The 18,315-nt window shown below is 45.6% G+C and overlaps 1 protein-coding gene across 1 annotated transcript; it reads left to right on the top strand.

Moving 5' to 3' along the window:
- The first annotated feature begins 693 nt into the window (after positions 1-693).
- NEFM (neurofilament, medium polypeptide) lies at positions 694-5,970 on the top strand. The gene is made up of 3 exons (XM_012663025.1): positions 694-1,947; positions 2,660-2,784; positions 4,115-5,970. Exons 1-3 carry the CDS (start codon positions 868-870, stop codon positions 5,475-5,477), a joined length of 2,568 nt encoding a protein of 855 aa, XP_012518479.1. The 5' UTR covers positions 694-867; the 3' UTR covers positions 5,478-5,970.
- Positions 5,971-18,315: the final 12,345 nt, after the last annotated feature.

An 18,315-nucleotide genomic window follows, 5' to 3' on the forward strand; every position in this document is an offset into this window, starting at 1 on the left:
GCAGAATGCAGCGCCACATCCCACTTTTAATACAAATAACTACCCGGGCCTGTGCTCTTTGTCCCCTTCCCGAAGCCTTCAGGCCGACCGTTCCTCAAAGTCTTTTTTTTTTCTTCTAGACTCAGCTCCTCCGCGCTCCTCTCCAGCTGCTTTAAGACAAGGAGTGGGGGAAGGGGAGGAAGGCAGGGGAGGATGAGGATGGGGGAGGGGAGAAGAGGGAATGTAGGGGGAGGGGAGGGAGGAGAAGGGAGAAGGAAAAGATTGGAAGAAAAGGGTCCCAGAGGAAGGGACTTAGAGAGAAGGGCGGGGGGAGTGGGAGGGATAGAGCCCCAAACAAAAAGGAAGGGAAGTGATTAGGCACAGAAGATGCGTAAAGAAAGAAGTGTCAGGGACAGGGCAAAAGAAGAGAAAGCCGTGAGGATAAGAGTGTGCAGGGCTGTGGGGGACCAGGGGGTCCGGAGCAGAGCTGCCAGCAGGGCGGGAGAGTGACGAGACAAAGAAAGGGCACCGAACGGGTGGATACTGGCACCACGGGTGTAAAAGGCAATCGGAAAGTGAGAAATGGAAAGAAGGCGACTGCGGGGCGACAAGTGGTCTGGGCGGAAAGTGGCCCTGCGGGGGAGAGGCTGGGACCGGGGCAGCGAAGTCCGGGGTCCGGTGCGGCGTGGCCCACGTGGAGCGGGCGCTGAATCACCGCTGAGTCGTCATCCCCTCCCCTCCTCCCCGACCGGCGCCCGCAGTCCCCGCCTCCCCGGCCGCCGCCTCCACGGGGCGGGGCCCTGGCCCGGGACCAGCGCCGCGGCTATAAATGGGCTGCGGCGGGGCCAGCAGAACGCTGTGACAGCCACACGCCCCAAGGCCTCCAAGATGAGCTACACGCTGGACTCGCTGGGCAACCCGTCCGCCTACCGGCGGGTCACCGAAACCCGCTCGAGCTTCAGCCGCCTGAGCGGCTCCCCGTCCAGCGGCTTCCGCTCGCAGTCGTGGTCCCGCGGCTCGCCCAGCACCGTGTCCTCCTCCTACAAGCGCAGCATGCTCGCCCCGCGCCTCGCCTACAGCTCAGCCATGCTCAGCTCCGCCGAGAGCAGCCTCGACTTCAGCCAGTCCTCGTCCCTGCTCAACGGCGCCTCCGGGCCGGGCGGCGACTACAAGCTGTCGCGCTCCAACGAGAAGGAGCAGCTGCAGGGGCTGAACGACCGCTTCGCCGGCTACATCGAGAAGGTGCACTACCTGGAGCAGCAGAACAAGGAGATCGAGGTGGAGATCCAGGCGCTGCGGCAGAAGCAGGCCTCGCACGCCCAGCTGGGCGACGCGTACGACCAGGAGATCCGCGAGCTGCGCGCCACGCTCGAGCTGGTGAACCACGAGAAGGCTCAGGTACAGCTGGACTCGGACCACCTGGAGGAAGACATCCACCGGCTCAAGGAGCGCTTCGAGGAGGAGGCACGGCTGCGAGACGACACCGAGGCGGCCATCCGCGCGCTGCGCAAAGACATCGAGGAGGCGTCGCTGGTCAAGGTGGAGCTGGACAAGAAGGTGCAGTCGCTGCAGGATGAGGTGGCCTTCCTGCGGAGCAATCACGAAGAGGAGGTGGCCGACCTGCTGGCCCAGATCCAGGCGTCGCACATCACGGTGGAGCGCAAAGACTACCTGAAGACAGACATCTCGACGGCGCTGAAGGAGATCCGCTCCCAGCTCGAGTGCCACTCCGACCAGAACATGCACCAGGCCGAAGAGTGGTTTAAATGTCGCTACGCCAAGCTCACCGAGGCGGCCGAGCAGAACAAGGAGGCCATCCGCTCCGCCAAGGAAGAGATCGCCGAGTACCGGCGCCAGCTGCAGTCCAAGAGCATCGAGCTAGAGTCAGTGCGCGGCACCAAGGAGTCCCTGGAGCGGCAGCTCAGCGACATCGAGGAGCGCCACAACCACGACCTCAGCAGCTACCAGGTAGGAACCGCGGCTGCGCGGCCAGCCTGCGCCAGCGCCAGCGCCGCGCGCCCCCGACGCTCGGGCGCGTGCCAGGCGCCCTCTCCCCCGCGCTCCCTGGTGGCCGCTCGCCAGTGCGCGCGCGCCGCAGACCTAGCGTAGTTGTGGAAGGGTGCTCGCCCCTTTTCTCCTCCCCCACCCACCTGCCCCAGAGGCCTAAGAGTTCTAACCTTTTTCCAAAAAGGGCTTCTTTTCCTCGCCAGTTCCAGTTTTGCACGCTTGCACGTTTAAAGTAGGAGGTATGCATTCGGTAGTTAATAAAGCAGTAACTTTAGGATAGCTTATACAGAAATGCATGTATTCTCTACTTTTCCGGCAGTGATGGAACAGCTCTCAAAATTGCCTTCAGCCCAATAGGGCTCAGATGGGAATGACCCGATCAGCCATGGAGTTTCCCCATGCATGTTTGTTCCCTGTTGAGATGTGTTCTAGGCCCACGGGTCTCAGCGCATGATGTGCCCAGGAAATGTTTTATTGCCTTATTGATTTTATTTAAGAATTCCTTAGATGCAAAAGAAAGGGCGGGGGGATGGGGCTCACAGTGATGTCTGCGAGGTTTGCACAGCTGGAAGGGGACTGGGTAGGCGGTGAGGGGAAGCGATTACAAGTGGTCTGTAAAGGAAGTTGCTGTTTGGAAAGACGAGTTTGTGGAGACGCCCTGTGTCTGTTGCAGGACACCATCCAGCAGCTGGAAAATGAGCTTCGGGGCACAAAGTGGGAAATGGCTCGTCATTTGCGGGAATACCAGGATCTCCTCAACGTCAAGATGGCTCTGGATATCGAGATCGCTGCGTACAGGTAACGTGCTGGCTGCGTACGTGGCCGGAATACCAACCGCACTGCAGTGGCTGTTCACGCAGAACCTTCCCCATTTAAGTTAAAGCAGGCAGGGCGCAGAAGTCAAATCAGCGCCTGGTTTTCCTGCTAACTTAAATTATTCTAAAGAATTGCAAAGGTAGTTTTGCCACTTTTTATACAGCTTTAAAAGAGTGAATACTAGTAAAAATAAAGGGCTTTGAATCACGAGGGGTGGGGGAAGGAGGCGCCGATTAATTTTAATGCATATGCTTAAACTTTTTATTGAGAAATGTTTTTGAATGTCTGAAGCACAAATAGAGTTTTAGTTTGTCATATTTGATATGGTAGTTTCAGCTTTACAAATTTATAATGTCAAGGACAAACACCAGAACATTCTACTTCTCTGTTATAGCTTACTATTGCCATCATCTGGCTGAGAATAGATACAGATTGACATATTAGAATATAGATATATTTATTCTTATATACATAGATAATTTAGGTGTATTATATTTTATTACATAGTTGTGTAGATTGTATGTCTAGATATGTATATTTATCTTCATATGTATAGATCTACAGCTGTGTATGTATAGATATATATAAATCTAGATATATAGATGTATACATGTATGATCTCTTTATAGATAGAGAAATAGATTATAAATCTACCAACTGATGTGACCTTGCTGTTGACTAAGTTCAAAGGACAAAATCCTTGGTTGGACAGTTTTTCTGCTACCAGAATAGACACTTTATGATTAAAATTACAGACCAATTTATAACTTGATACACCCTATTAGCACCTAGCTAAAATCTGATATACCCTAAATTCTGAAATATGCTTAATAGTTTTGTGAATTTTTTTGAACATTGTATTTTCTAAGAAAGAAATTAATGCATATCCTGAAAGTCCAAATGCTCAAAAAGGTCACTAAATTGTTTGGTTTTGAGGTTTGGGTTTTTTCGGTGTTTGTTTATTTTGTTGTTTTGTTTTGTTTTTTGGCCTCTAGGGAACTTCTCAGTGTTGCACCAAATGGATCTCTGCTGCAGGGCTGAGACTTAGTGGCTGGGTGTGGTTAGTGGACCATTGGGCATAGTTAGTTACAGCAGGGGCAAGTGTATGGCAGTCCAGGGGAATCTGTCTGTCACTGAATATGACACAATATACCAGTGAAATGATAGCAGGTATTACACCGGAATGATGGAATCTTTCACTTATGTAGTTCTATTTATCCAAAGGGGGCTACTGCATTATCCACAATGTAATGAAACTCAGAAGGCCCAATGAGATTTTAACTATGACTTCTCTTTGATTCTCTCCTTTTAGAAAACTCCTGGAGGGTGAAGAGACCAGGTTTAGTACATTTGCAGGAAGCATCACTGGGCCGCTGTATACGCACCGACAGCCCTCAGTCACAATATCCAGTAAGATTCAGAAAACCAAGGTCGAGGCTCCCAAGCTAAAGGTCCAACACAAATTTGTGGAGGAGATCATAGAGGAAACGAAGGTGGAGGATGAGAAGTCAGAAATGGAAGACGCCCTGACCGCCATTGCGGAGGAATTGGCCGTTTCCGTGAAAGAAGAGGAGAAGGAAGAGGCAGGAGAAAAGGAAGAGAAAGAAGAAGCTGAAGAAGAAGCTGTAGCTGCCAAGAAATCGCCAGTGAAAGCCGCCGCACCCGAAATTAAAGGAGAGGAGGAAGGGGAAAAGGAGGAAGAAGAAGGCCAAGAGGAAGAAGAAGAGGAGGAAGATGAGGGCGCTAAGTCGGACCAAGCTGAAGAGGGCGGCTCGGAGAAGGAAGCCTCCAGTGAAAAAGAGGAAGGTGAACAGGAAGAAGAAGGAGAAACTGAGGCTGAAGGTGAAGGAGAGGAAGTGGAAGCCAAGGAGGAAAAGAAGATTGAGGAAAAGCGTGAGGAAGTGGCGACCAAGGAGGAGCCGGTGGCAGAAGCCAAGGTGGGAAAGCCAGAAAAAGCCAAGTCCCCGTTGCCAAAATCACCAGTTGAAGAGGCGAAGCCCAAGCCCGAAGCTGCAGTGGGCAAAGCTGAACAGAAAGAGGCAGAGGAGAAAGAAGCAGCCAAGGAATCTCCCAAGGAAGAGAAGGTCGAGAAGAAGGAAGAGAAGCCGAAGGATGTGCCGGCTAAGAAGAAAGCTGAGTCCCCGGTGAAGGAGGCCGCGGAGGAGGTGGTCACTGTCACCAAATCAATAAAGGTACACGTGGAGAAAGAAGTCAAGGAAGAGGAGAAGCCACAGGAGAAAGGGAAGGAGAAAGCGGAGGAGGAGGGAGGGGGTGAGCAGGAAGGGAGCGACCAAGGTTTGAAGGAATCCAAGAAGGAAGACATAGCTGTCAATGGGGAGGTAGAAGGGAAAGAGGAGGAAGAGCAGGAAACCAAGGAAAAAGGCAGTGGCAGAGAAGAGGAAAAAGGCGTCGTCACCAATGGGTTAGACCTGAGCCCGGCAGATGAAAAGAAAGGGGGTGACAGGAGCGAGGAGAAAGTGGTGGTGACCAAAACGGTAGAAAAAATCACCAGTGAGGGGGGAGATGGTGCTACCAAATACATCACTAAATCGGTCACTGTCACTCAAAAGGTCGAGGAGCATGAAGAGACCTTTGAGGAGAAATTAGTGTCTACTAAAAAGGTAGAAAAAGTCACTTCACACGCCATAGTAAAGGAAGTCACCCAGGGTGACTAAGATTTTGAGTCCATTGCAAAAGGTTAAGCCATATGACAAATTTCAAAATGCATGTGATTGGCAGCTTCAAAATAGAACGGGTTCTCCCATGGGGGCTCCAGACATTGTATTTTACTTTGTGCAATATGAGGGGACTGCATGCAAGCTCAGGGTGCTCCCTCTTCAGTCTTTGGGGGATTCAAATGCATGATATCGTAGGTACCTGGGGAATTTGCCAATTTCCTAAGCTGTTGGAAGGGGGGCACTTGGGGGGATGTCTTGAGATGTATTATGCAAAGTACCAACTGAGCCAAAAATAATAAATGAAACACAGAACTCTCTTAGCCTTAAGAAAGCTATATATGAATAATTATGTTTACCTCACTGGTGCATTTAGAGTGGAGTTTTGTTCATGGGAGAACCTCTGTTGACATGCACAGTTTGCAATCTTATGTTGATTGATGTTAAACGTCACAGCAGTACTTGCTCAATAAAGGTCATATTGGAAACATAGTCAATTGCTTGGTGTATGTCATTTCAAAGTGAAATCTCGACTACTGGAAGTTTTTGTTTTTTAGGCATTTGTTTGTTTGTTTGTTTGTTTGTTTTTTGAGACAGGGTCTCGTTCTGTTGCCCAGACTGGAGTGCAGTGGCCTCATCACAGCTCACTGCAACCTCAAACTCCTGGGTTGAAGTGATCCTCCTGCCTCAGCCTCCTGAATAGCTGGGACTACAGGTGTGCACCACCATGCCTGGCTAATATTTTTATTTTTTGTAGAGGGGTCTCACTATTGCTCAGGCCGGTCTCAAATTCCTGGGCTCAAGTGATCCTCTCCCCTTGGCCTCCCAAAGTGCTAAGATTACAGGTGTGAGCCAGCACACCAGGCCTGGGCCTCACTACTGGAAACTTTCTTTCCATAGAATACATTATTTGGGGGAATTCTAAGTCACCTTCACTTCCTATCACAAACTCCCCCTGAGAGTGATTTCTTAGAAAACTTAATTGCTGAAGATATCTTTGGGTTTCAAAATCTTTACTTAGCTCAGACTTCATCCCGAAATTTTAAAAACATAATTTGAAATAAAAATGAAAACATCAGACAAGAAAGGAAATTCGGTGGGATAGAGGTCTTCAATGTTTTGATCCGAAGATCCCAAACCAGAACATAGAGGACCTCCAGGTGAGAGAGCCAATAACAGAGTCATAACTCGGGCCTTGGAGGGGGGACAGGGACAAAGGCACTCATGACAATGTGTCCAGGAGAGACAAGGCTGAAATCACTGACACTCTTATAATAGGAAATATCCCGTCTCAGGTGGGTGATCCAGTTCACAAACACACACACACACACACACACACACACACACACACACGCACTTATCCGCATCACTGATTCTCACTGGTTGAGGGAAATTCGTACTTTTAGTACTTTACTAATTGGGGAAAATAATGTCAAAAATAAATAAAATACCCTAATTGGGAAAAGAAAAATGAGATTCTCTGACATAGGCAATAAGTGTTTTTAAATAAAAAGGCCTGATCTTGACCAAGGAAGTAATAATACTATTCCCTTTTCAAAATGTATTTGCTTTAGACCTTGAAGACTATTAATATAATAATTAGCATATTATATTTTCCAAGTCCATTTTTTATCAATGGAATCAGCCCAATAATATAATACTTTATTCATTTTAATGATTTTTCAAGATACTCCAATTTTAATGCATGAACATATTAAGGAAGTTCATTGTTTTGTTGTTTTGTTTTTTGTTTCTTTTTAATTTCAAAATATTAAGGGGGTACAAATGATTTTGTTACATGGATAGCTTTTATAATGCTTACGTCAGGGCTACAAGTGTGCCCATCACCCAAATAGTGTTCACTGTACCTATTAGGTAGGTTTTTACCCTTCCCCTCCCCCGCCAGAAGCTCCTTGTTAATGACAATTAGCCATTTGCAGATCCTCACAAGTTCTGCTATATCTGCATATCATCTATACAATTGTTTACATTTTTTTCTTTAAAACAACTCATGTTTTATGTTAAGACACTAATTTTTCTGAAGCAATAATATCCATGACATTCTCAGTGAAGCAGGATTATTTAAATATAACCAGCAACAATACTGACTCTAGCAATATAGAATTAAAAAATAAAAAACAGTGTACTGGAAGGATATAGGGTGCCTCTAGACATGGAAAGATCAGCAGTGGAAGCAGGTGTTGAGAAAGACAAGCTGGGACACCCCCCCGGGGACAGAGGTCACAGGAATTATCGTGCAGTCACCACGGGGCTGATTGAACACAAAAATTCGTATCACTTCATTGGAATTTCAGGAGCAGAGCATCCTATATTTCACTCACACCTTGGGCAGCATCTTGATTGACAGTCCCACCGAGACTGACTTCAATGATGGAGCAGCAACTCTCCAGAGAAAAATCTGGGCGCTGTGATCAGAAGTGGGAATAGAGACTGGACCTATGTGGTATGATCTATATGAATTTTTAAAGTACGTGCTAAATATATAACCATTACTATAAAAATACTCTTTTGCTCCTAAAATCATCTCACTTACCAGCACTGGTCCCTGGGGCTTAGAAGTTTTTTTTTTTGTTTGTTTTGTTTTGTTTTGTTTTTTGTAGCATATACTGCTTGAAAGTGACAGGATCAATCAGCAAAACTCTCCAAGGCCAGCACTAGAGATTTAACCCTTCAGCCCTAATTTTGTTTTCAACCTTCTCCTTTTCTTTCCTAAGAAGCTAAGAATTTTAGTAATACTTCCACATATTCCGTAAGACAGAATCACTGTTTTGCCCTCTTCAAAAATGATAGAAAAACATACCTTTGATAAGCCATGCAAACATTTCTAAGTAAATCAAAGTGCCTGGCTGATTCATTAATTCAACAAATGTTGATTGAGGACTAGGACCTGGAGAGACAATAGTCTTCTCTTAGAAAATTATTCTGTTGTCAATGCCAAACATTACATTATTATTTAAAGAGAAAGCAATTTGAAATTCATGTTTCCCAATATGTTCAGTGACAGGGAGAGACTACATTTAAACTAAGCACAAACCTCCAAGTGTTTAGGAAATTCTAGTACCTTTTCTCTGACTGCAATTAGTTTCTGGATACAGTGACATTAAGCCATTGAACAATACAAATTTCAACTTTGCCAGTAGATTGCAAAAATACAGATACTATTTCACTTTAAATAGTGCAAGGAGTGCCAAAGATAATTTGTTTCTCATTTTCAAACATAAGGAAATAGAATTTTTTAACAGAGCACTTGCTCAGGGTCACACAGTCTGGGATTTAACTCAGACAGTACGGCTCCAGGCCATGTACTCTTCACCCCTACACCATACAACCCTCAAATCCATCCAAGCAGCCATCTGAATTTATAAGGACGTTCAGCTATGGTCCTTTCTTTCTTTGCAGATTGACAGAAAGGAAACAGAACCATGCCACAAATCTTTTATTTAATATGCTTACATATTTACATTTTATCACTTCTCTATGGCACTGTGTTTGCATCATAAGAAGAATAAATACTCCAATACGAAATAAGTGGTGATTCTTTGTCACAACAGCTTGCAATGTACAAAAATATGGCAAATACTTTTCTCATAGTAACTTTCATATTCAATAGAAAAAGGAAGTGTTGTTTCTAGTACATTTCCTTCTATTGCCAGTCAGTGCAGAGATGGTATTAAAACATTAGGATATTCGTTTCCACAACAAATAGGTTGGTTGTTCCAGTTTGGAACAAGTTATTTTTTCATGGTCGTTTATATAATTTACCCAGAGGGAAACAGGAGCTATTTTTAAGTGAATTATTTTATTAGATCTACATAAAATTCATCTATTTTTAGGGCACCTCTGCCTTCAGAGCTTGGCAAAAGCATTGGATTAGGGTTCAAATCCCAGTTCACAGATAGCAAAATTGTGTGTCTTGAGTCCATTATATTACCCCTCTCAGCTTCTACTTATTTGTAAAATAGGGCTGCTCAGGTGATTAAATGAGATGATATCTATGAAAGTACTTAGTACCATAGCAGGCACATAAAAGCCGATCAAAACCATTTGTTAGGCCAGGCGTGGTGGCTCACCCCTGTAATTGTAGCACTCTGGGAGGCTAAGGCAGGAGGATCGCTTGAGGTCAGGAATTCAAGACCAGCCTGAGCAAGAGCAAGACCCTGTCTCTACAAAAACAAAAACAAAAAAAATAGAAAAATTAGCCCAGCATGGTGGTGTGCACCTGTAGTTCCAGCTGCTTGGAAGGCTGAGGCAGCAGAATCACTTGAGCCCAGAAGTCTGAGGTTGCAGTGAGCTATGATGATGTCATTGCACTCTAGCTGGGGAGACAGAGTGAGATGCCATCTCAAAAAAAAAATTGTTGAACATATTGAATTTTAAACTAGATCAAAGCTTTAGATACAGAATTTGTTTAATCTGGAGATAAATTAATTGGTACATTATATGTAATTTCATTACAGATTGCAATTATGGTAAGTTTATACAGTAAGTATACAATATAAATATAAACGTACTCCTTATTCCAGACCTCTCTCATTTAGAGTCAGACACAAGCACGTCAAGTGTGGTCAGCCAAGAAGCAAGTGAGGCCTGAGGGTTTGTGCCCAGAAAAGACAGAAGGTCAGAAGATACTCGGGGAAAGAGCCACACCAGGGACAGCTGGTCCCGGGAGGCTCTACGGCAGTGGTAACATCCGTCTCTACAGCAATGCCAGTGATTACAACACCAAAACCTTGGACATTTCTCTACAGTTCAGAAAGTAGCTTCAGATACATTATCCTGTTGAAACCGTGCAATATGTAGGACAACTATTGTGATGTCTCTTTTCAATCTGCAGAAATGTAAGCTCAGAGAAGTGATTTATCTATATCAGAGGAACGTCACCAGTCAGCCCTATCATATGCATTACTAGGACATTTTTTAAAGAAAAGATATTTTACTTTTTAAATTTTAAGTGTAACAAACATTCATTGTAGAATATTGGCATTATAGCATATTCACCAATATTCTTTCCACCTTAGAAAACTGTTATATTTCGGTGTATTTCCTTCTGACTTTTTTCTATGCACAAATTTGACATGATCATTCTGAAAATATCATTTAGTAACCCATTTTTTTCAGTAACAAGATATTATAAATGTTTCCCCACTTTATTTCACATTCATGGCCATGATTAGATACTACATGATGCTTAATATTTACCACATGTCTCCGTCATTCTGCAAACAGCTCCGCTGTGTCTATGGTTACTGCAACCCATTTATTCCAGTTGATTCAATAACTTCAAAACCATAATATTACAGCCTCAAACTATTTAGATTATGAAAATAAGCACATTTAATGGATAATAATAATCTTTATTACAATGATGATTATATTACACTTGACCCTTTCTTGAAGACCATGCTACCAATGCATAATCACCAGATGTTTATTGGGCATCCAGTTTATACAGGAGACAAACCAGCTATAGGGGTGAGTGAGCTGATATTTGATTCATCCCACTTAAATCTGAGTCAGCATAAGCAATCTGTGGTGGGATTGTTTTTGGTTCAAAAATTTGCATCATGCAAAATAAATATCAGCAGCAAAGGTCAAGACGTAGGTTTGAGAAAAAATTTCAAAACAGAAAGCAATGAAAAAAAAACAGAAAGCAATGGAGAGACCACGGGTGGATCAGGAGAGGGAGGAATCTTACCAGAACTAAAAAAGGAAGCCTGAAGGAAAAGAACTGGCAATATAACTGGCTGGCAAACCATAATCCAACTAATAGTCAAAAGGTAGACTCATCTCTTGGGTGGTTCTGGCCATGTCCTTTCACAGATTCCCAGAATTCCAAAGCTGGAAGGGATGTTATTATCATCATAGCTAACGTTTATTACATATTTTTAAGTGTCAGGAACCAGGCTAAATGCTTTCCATGTACTATCTTGTTTAATTTCATTGTTGTAACTACACTATGAGACAGAAAGTATAAAATCCGTTCCAACAGATAAGCAAACTGAGAGTAGAAGAGTTAAATAAAGTACCCAATGTCCCAGAATGAGTAAGTATCAGAGAAAAGACTCAAACCAGTTCTTTTGACCCTACACAATACTAGTATGCTTAAAGGACAACTAGCTTAGTCCAACTCTTGGGATCCTTAAGTCCATTTTATAACATTTTGCCAATACTGGAAAACCTCTGGTGATGTGATCTACAGCCAACAAAGGCAGCCCATTCCATCTTTGAACAGTTCCGAATTCATTAACTTATCTATTCAGTAAGTATTGGCAAGAATAAATATTTTATGAGACAGATATATCTCCAGGCCCTGTGACTATAGCAGTGAACAAACTAAGTCCCTGCCTTTATGGAGTTTATATTCCTGTAGAAGGAAGTAGAGGAAAAAAAAAAGGAAAATATAAAGGATTCAGAAGGTGATAATTGCTTTGAAAAAAAAGTAAGTAAAGAGATTAGGAAGTGCTGAATGGGGATAAAAGGGTTGGTATTTTACACAAGAGAGTTAAGGAAGGACTTTCTAATAAATATATGATATATATGCAGATCTCTCTGAAAGATATCTGTATATATATGAGGGAATCCATTCCAGGCAGAAAGAACAAATGCAAAGGCTGTAAGGCAAGAACTTGTTTGATGTGTTTGTGGAATAGCAAGGAGGCCAGGTTGGTAGGAACAGAACTAACAAGAGGGAGGTAGGGGCCAGAGACAGGAGGGACCTCATGAAGGAGAGCCTTGTAGGCCAGAGTAAGTACAAGGCTTTGGAGGGTTTTGAGCAAAGGAATGACAGGTAAATTTTGAAGGAATCACTCTGGCTGCTGTGATGAGTGTAGATTGGGGGACAGGACGAGTTGAGGACAAATGGGCTAGGTACAAAACTATAGCAATCATCTAGGTAAGAAATGTTGGTGCCTAGGACCAAAATGGTAGCATTGCGGATAATGAGAATTGCTAAGCCACTGAGAGTATCTTGGAAGTGAAGCCCATGGGATTTGCTGATGGAGAATTATAGAGAGTAAGAGAAAAGAGAAATCAAAGGTAACTCCCAGGTGTTTGATCTGGGAAAATGAATAAATGGAGTTTCTATCAATTGATATGCAAATGAGTAGGAAGACTTTAGAAGACTTTAGGTTTAGGGAAGAGGCAGGGAAATGGAACATGGGAAACTTTGCCATGGGAAACTGATTGCCCATCAGACATTAAAGTGGAGATGGCATCTCAAAAGAAGCCAATTGCTGTAAACCCTGGGCTTCTTATGTCACCTGTAAAATGGGTGGGACACCTTCCTCCTGCTTCCCAGCATTATGAGAAAGGATAAAAGTGCTTTCAAAAGCAAAACACACCATCAACCCAAAACCTGATGATGGTGATAATTTTTATTATCATTGAAATTAAAATCCGAACTGAAGAACAAAAGGAATGGACAGATGGGGAATTGGTGCCCATATGGATAGTAGGATGGGGACAGAGGAGGAAACAAGCATGATCACACAGATGTAGAATGAATTTGTTGGCTTTAACAGTGTAATGTGGCATTGGAGATGATGATGTGTTGGGCTGCTTGCAATGTCCGTGTGATTATTGAAGTCTTGCAAAGTAATTTTCTTATTTTAATGCTTCATAATCAGGTTCTTCCTGATCAGAAAAAATCTACTTTTATTCTTCAGGAAACGTGATCAATAACTGAATTGCTCAAAGAAGAAATGGCTGACTTTATCTCATGGTGCTTTAGCCCAATGCTTCAATGACATATCCCACACTTGTGTCTTCAGGGAAGGTGTAACCACACCAAAACAATCTGGCCCAACTTTTATGTAAGAAAGTTGCAAGTTGTTCTTCAGTTGCCATGGACCACCAGATTGAAGGTCAGGTAAGCTGAGCATGCCCAGATGAACCAAGCAAGCATGCAACCATAGGCAGGACCTTAGTGCTTGGACCGAGGAGTGGGACTGAATTAAGGCGTGAACACTGCATGGCAGGATCTGGGATCCAATCAGATGGAGCCCTGGCATCACCTTGCTACAAGATCCAGTCAGATCACACCTCATCACCCTATGCTGTTAAAACCTGACCCGCCCCCAGTTCAGGGAGACAATTGAACATTTCCTACTGTCCCCTTGCCATTCATCGCCATAAAGCTTTCCTTTTCTCAAAAGCTGGTGCCCTGGTATCGGCTTCGATGTGCATCATGAAGTGAGCCGGTTGATTGCTTGGAAACAAAGGGGACTCTTATAACAGGCAGAGCTCCAGGCTCTGTGTCACTGGAGTGACAGCTCCATCCTTCCCAAGACTACCCAGTGCATGGATTCTCAACTCATCCTCATCACTATCCATGCTCGAATGTCAGGCTTCTCCCCTAATGAATACCAACATGTGATGTCTGATTTACGCAATCAGTTAACTGAATTGAAAACTAGTTGGTTAAATTCGCCTTGACTATTTCAAAAGCAGGCATCCATTAAGAAGAAGAAAATTTCAAGTGGTTTCTTGAACTGTGCATTTCTTTTACATGAACAATTTGTTGTTGATCTGGAGCAAAGAAAGACAGATGAGGTTCACAACACTCAGAGTTTTCCTGATTTATACACTTATTTCCAAGTCAGTAAGTGACCTTGATGGAACTATTTCATGTAGTAGCTACTAAATTATCAGTAATAAAGCCAAAAATCCAAGAAAGAAAAAAAAAAAAAGAAAAAGAAACAGGGAGAGAAAATTCCATGTTAAACAGTACAGTCAATTGTTGTAGCTATGTTATTATAAGCAAACAAGATTATTTTTCACTACACGGTTTACTATGATCCCAGCCACTAAAAAAGAGCAAGAATAATAATATCGCTTCTCAGGAGGCAGTGCTGTCTAGTGCAGAGAAAATATACCAAATCTTGGAATCTAGTTCCAGCTCTGCAATATTAGTTACATCATATTTGACACGTCACTTTACTCCTCTGAAACTGTGTCCTCATACGTAAAACAAAAAATTATTTAAGTAGCTTCTATAATTTTGGAATTCTCTAATTCTGTGATACTTTGCCTTCATGGAGATCTTACCTACCCCCTACCTCTCTGACCTCATCTCCCACCCTCCCCACCTAGTCTACTTTGTTCTGGCCACACTGGCCTCTATTCTTATTCTAACACACTGAGTGCGCACCCTCCTCAGGGCCAGGGACTGGACTTCACCCACCGTCTGCACGGCCCGCCTCCTCCCTTGTTCCAGGTCTCTGTCCAAACGTCACCTTTATTGAGAAACCTCCCCTGACCAATTCACATATAACTGCACCTTCCTGCCAACTCCACCCCATTCACCCTACTTCATTTTTCATTACAGCCCATATCACCTGAAGCAGAACATAAGGGCCCCAGGGCCTAAGAACAGCACCTGGCTCCCAACAGGTACTCGGAAAGTGTCTGTTGAATGAATGGATGGATGGAGAGCTGGATGGATGGATGAATAGATGGTATAAACTTCCTGGAATCTTTACCAGCAGATATGGCCTTCAACGAGCCCCCAAACCTGGCAGTCAGCTCCAGACAAAGCTTTCCTGTCAAAGCCGACAAAAGCTGCCCAGCATGTTGGCTCTCCAGCCCTGAGCCCTCTTCCCATATTACCGTCTTCCCATGCTTGGGCCTCCTGGGCACAAGGACTCCTGACTCTGCTTGGCCCTAGCGCCAAGCTAAACCTCTCCCGGGGACGGACATAGAATCCTGAGAAATATCTACTACATGTTTTCTAACTATAACCGCCCCAGCCTGGGGGGGAGGGACAGAGACTATCATACGGGGGAAAGTTTTGAGGCCTGTCCTGTGGAAAATACGTGGCAAGGCACTTCTACAGAATGGGATTTTGCGGCAGGGGTTGGGGAAAACTTTGTCCTGCCCAGAAAAGTAAATTTTCACGTGGGTTCTGTCCTATCCCCACCCCATGTGAGTTTACACCTCCCCTCTGCTTCCTCTCCCTCTTATCCTCCTCCCCCATCCTCCTCCCCCTCCCCTTCCCCTTCGTCCTCCTGCCTCTCCTCGCCCTTCCTCTCCACGCCCCCCCTCCACCCTTCTCCCTCCCCTCCCCTGCTGCCCACCGCAGCCTCCGAGCGGCTGGGGCTCCGCGCCAGGCCCCGGCTAGGCGGGGCGCTGCCCAGTATGATTGAGGATGCCCCCTCCCCGATACCCCGTCGGAGTCTGGGGTCCCAGAACCGCCCCAGCTCGGGATGAGACGTCTCTCGGCTCCCCGAAGTTTCCCAGGAGGTCCCTCCTATGCCAGGCGGCAGCCGGGCGCTCTGGCCGCGGACCGCAGTGGGCGCTTTGTCCCCGCGGACCTCGCTGACGCGTCCGGAGAAAGATCTAGCAAATGGAGAATTCCCGGGGCCTCCCGTCTCCCCGCTCCGCTCCGTCCCCAAATGTCTGGGTTTTCTGAAAATTCGTGCCTCTCCGCTGCCCTAAAGTACTTCAAAAGTCTTGGAACTTTGCCATTTGCGGGGCGGGGGGATGAAAGGTCTTAATGGCTAAGTCGAAGCTGCAGCGGCCGCGTTTTGCACCCAAGAGGCGCGGGGAGGGACGGCGCTCTGCAGGGACCCGGGCTGCATCCCGGGTTGTGCCAGCTCGCTCGGGGGACAGGGTCGTCCCTCCGCAGTCCCCGCCCCCACCACGCACGCTGGCTCTTGGTCTGTCCTTGAAGGGTGGAAAGAAACAAAGAGCACAGCTGTGACAGCCGAGACGGGAGGGCGGGGCGGCTCCAGGCAAAACTAGGGGTGCAGGAGCCCAGAGGGCGGGGGTGGGGGGCTGGGGGCCAGTGGGGACCGCTGCACTGGAAAAAGAAGAAAGTCACATCTGGCCATTTTGACTTTTCAAAGCCTTTCGTCTTTGGTTAGCTCATTATTCTCCCAGGTTAGGGAGGCTTGTGTGAATTATTATTTTTAAAAAGATATTGAAATGATACACTTTTCCAGAAACACCTTCCAATGCGCTCAGCCCTGCCTGGGAACACAGCCCAGCTCCTGCCGGAGGGCCCCCGGAGTCGGCTGTCGGGAGTCCCTGGGAGGGAAGAAATGGGGGCCCAGGTCCCGCCGACCCTCCCCTCCCCACCTCGCGGCAGGGGCGGCGTCCTGCTGCTGTGGGTCCGCCCTGGGGAGATGCGAAAGGCTCCTTAATCCACAATAGGCCTTCGTCTCCTCGGGAGGGGTGCTGCCGTGGGTGAAAGGAAGTATTTTTCTACTCATTTTGCTTTAATTATCCGTGAGCTTGAGCGAAGTGTCGTTTCCTAAGCGGGCTGGAGAGAGCTGCAGGCTTGGCCTCTGAACAGCAAGGTGCCTGCCTGGCCTCTGTCAGGATAGAATAACAAGCTAAGGATATGGTGCTTAGCTAATACGTGCGCAGACACACACACACACACACACACACACACACACACACACACCATGGCAGGTTGATGGCTCTGCCTGCGGAGGGGCCATTTGTTTCAGGGCTGTTTGCCACCCCAGGAAAATTGCACCAACGCTGTGGAAGCCGAAATTGGCCTCCACTCCCTGATGTCTGGACACTCCAGCTGACTTCTCAGAAGTCACACTTGCCATTTCTAATTTCCACCTCTCCGTGGGGTCTGGGAGGTCCTGAAGGCCGTGCCAAGTGTACAGGGAGGACAGGAAAGCAAACTGAAAGCCTGGCTCCTGTCCCTTCCCAGGTGCCCCTACTAAGTCACTAAAGTGGCCCTTTAGGGACTTGGTTCACGCTCTGAAGTCGCTTACACACACAGCACTCTCCTGTTAAGTGAGTGCTCCACGATCAGAGCCCTGGGTCCATCCCGGCAACCTGCTGCCCATGGGGTCAATCAACAAACCCACTGTGGAAGCGGGTGCGTTTTATTCTCGCCTCAAAATCACCCTCTGGTTTCACACGTCTGACACCAATTTTTCTGTCTTAAACCGTGTGGATGATTTGTGGCTTATAGGTGAGATGCTCTTTCACAGGTGTTCTCTTTTGTGTGTGTCTAGGAGGGAGAGGAGGAGAGAGAGAGGAAGCCGGGGGTTTTCTCCTCTGTGTGTGTGTGTGTGTGTGTGTGTGTGTGTGTGTGTGTGTGTGTGTTTTAACTCCTGGAGTGAAAAGATGGAGTTCTCCAGCGAACAAAGAAACAAAGTAACAAGTCAGAATAAGCAGATCATTCCTTCCTCTCCTGGTTTTTAATGCAGGGTTTCTGTCTTTACTAGTGGGGTAAATACAAAGTAAAAAGGGAACTTGAATTTTGCTGCATCAAAGCATCCTGCTAGTTGCTATTTGTCCTTTTTTTCTAATGGCCATATCAGGAAATGGCCTATACTCCACATGACATTATGAGGATGTGGGGTGGTTATAAATGGAGAGGATGACATTGAGCTAAGAGCAAAGGGATTAATGGCCATCAATACACAAATGAAAGTGCCTTTAATAGCTACAAGAAACCTGAGCCGCATCTGCAGTATCTCAGGTTGGTTTTTTATAAACTCCTTTATATTTAGACTACTTGTAATCAACATACTTTTTTATTTATTTAAAGTCTCCTATTTAAAATCATGTGCAAACCTACATTTTTAAAAAATATATACATAAGGTGTCAACTGGGATGGGTTTGACCACCCGATGAAACAATAAACACTGTTATTTTTCTGTCACAACTTACCTTAAGTTAGATGTTAGCTGCCAGAATGTTTCTTCCAGCAAACTAGAGTAATATTAATATATATCTCATTTCAAATGAATGGATGCAGGAAGTTAAGGCCCTGAAGTATTAGCTATCACCCTATATAGAAAGGAACTATGGGGGCTGGGTATGGTGGCTAAAGCCTATAATCCC

This window comes from Propithecus coquereli, unplaced genomic scaffold (assembly GCF_000956105.1).
Source record: "Propithecus coquereli isolate 6110/MARCELLA unplaced genomic scaffold, Pcoq_1.0 Scaffold79, whole genome shotgun sequence".
In the NCBI taxonomy this organism is placed as follows: domain Eukaryota; kingdom Metazoa; phylum Chordata; class Mammalia; order Primates; family Indriidae; genus Propithecus; species Propithecus coquereli.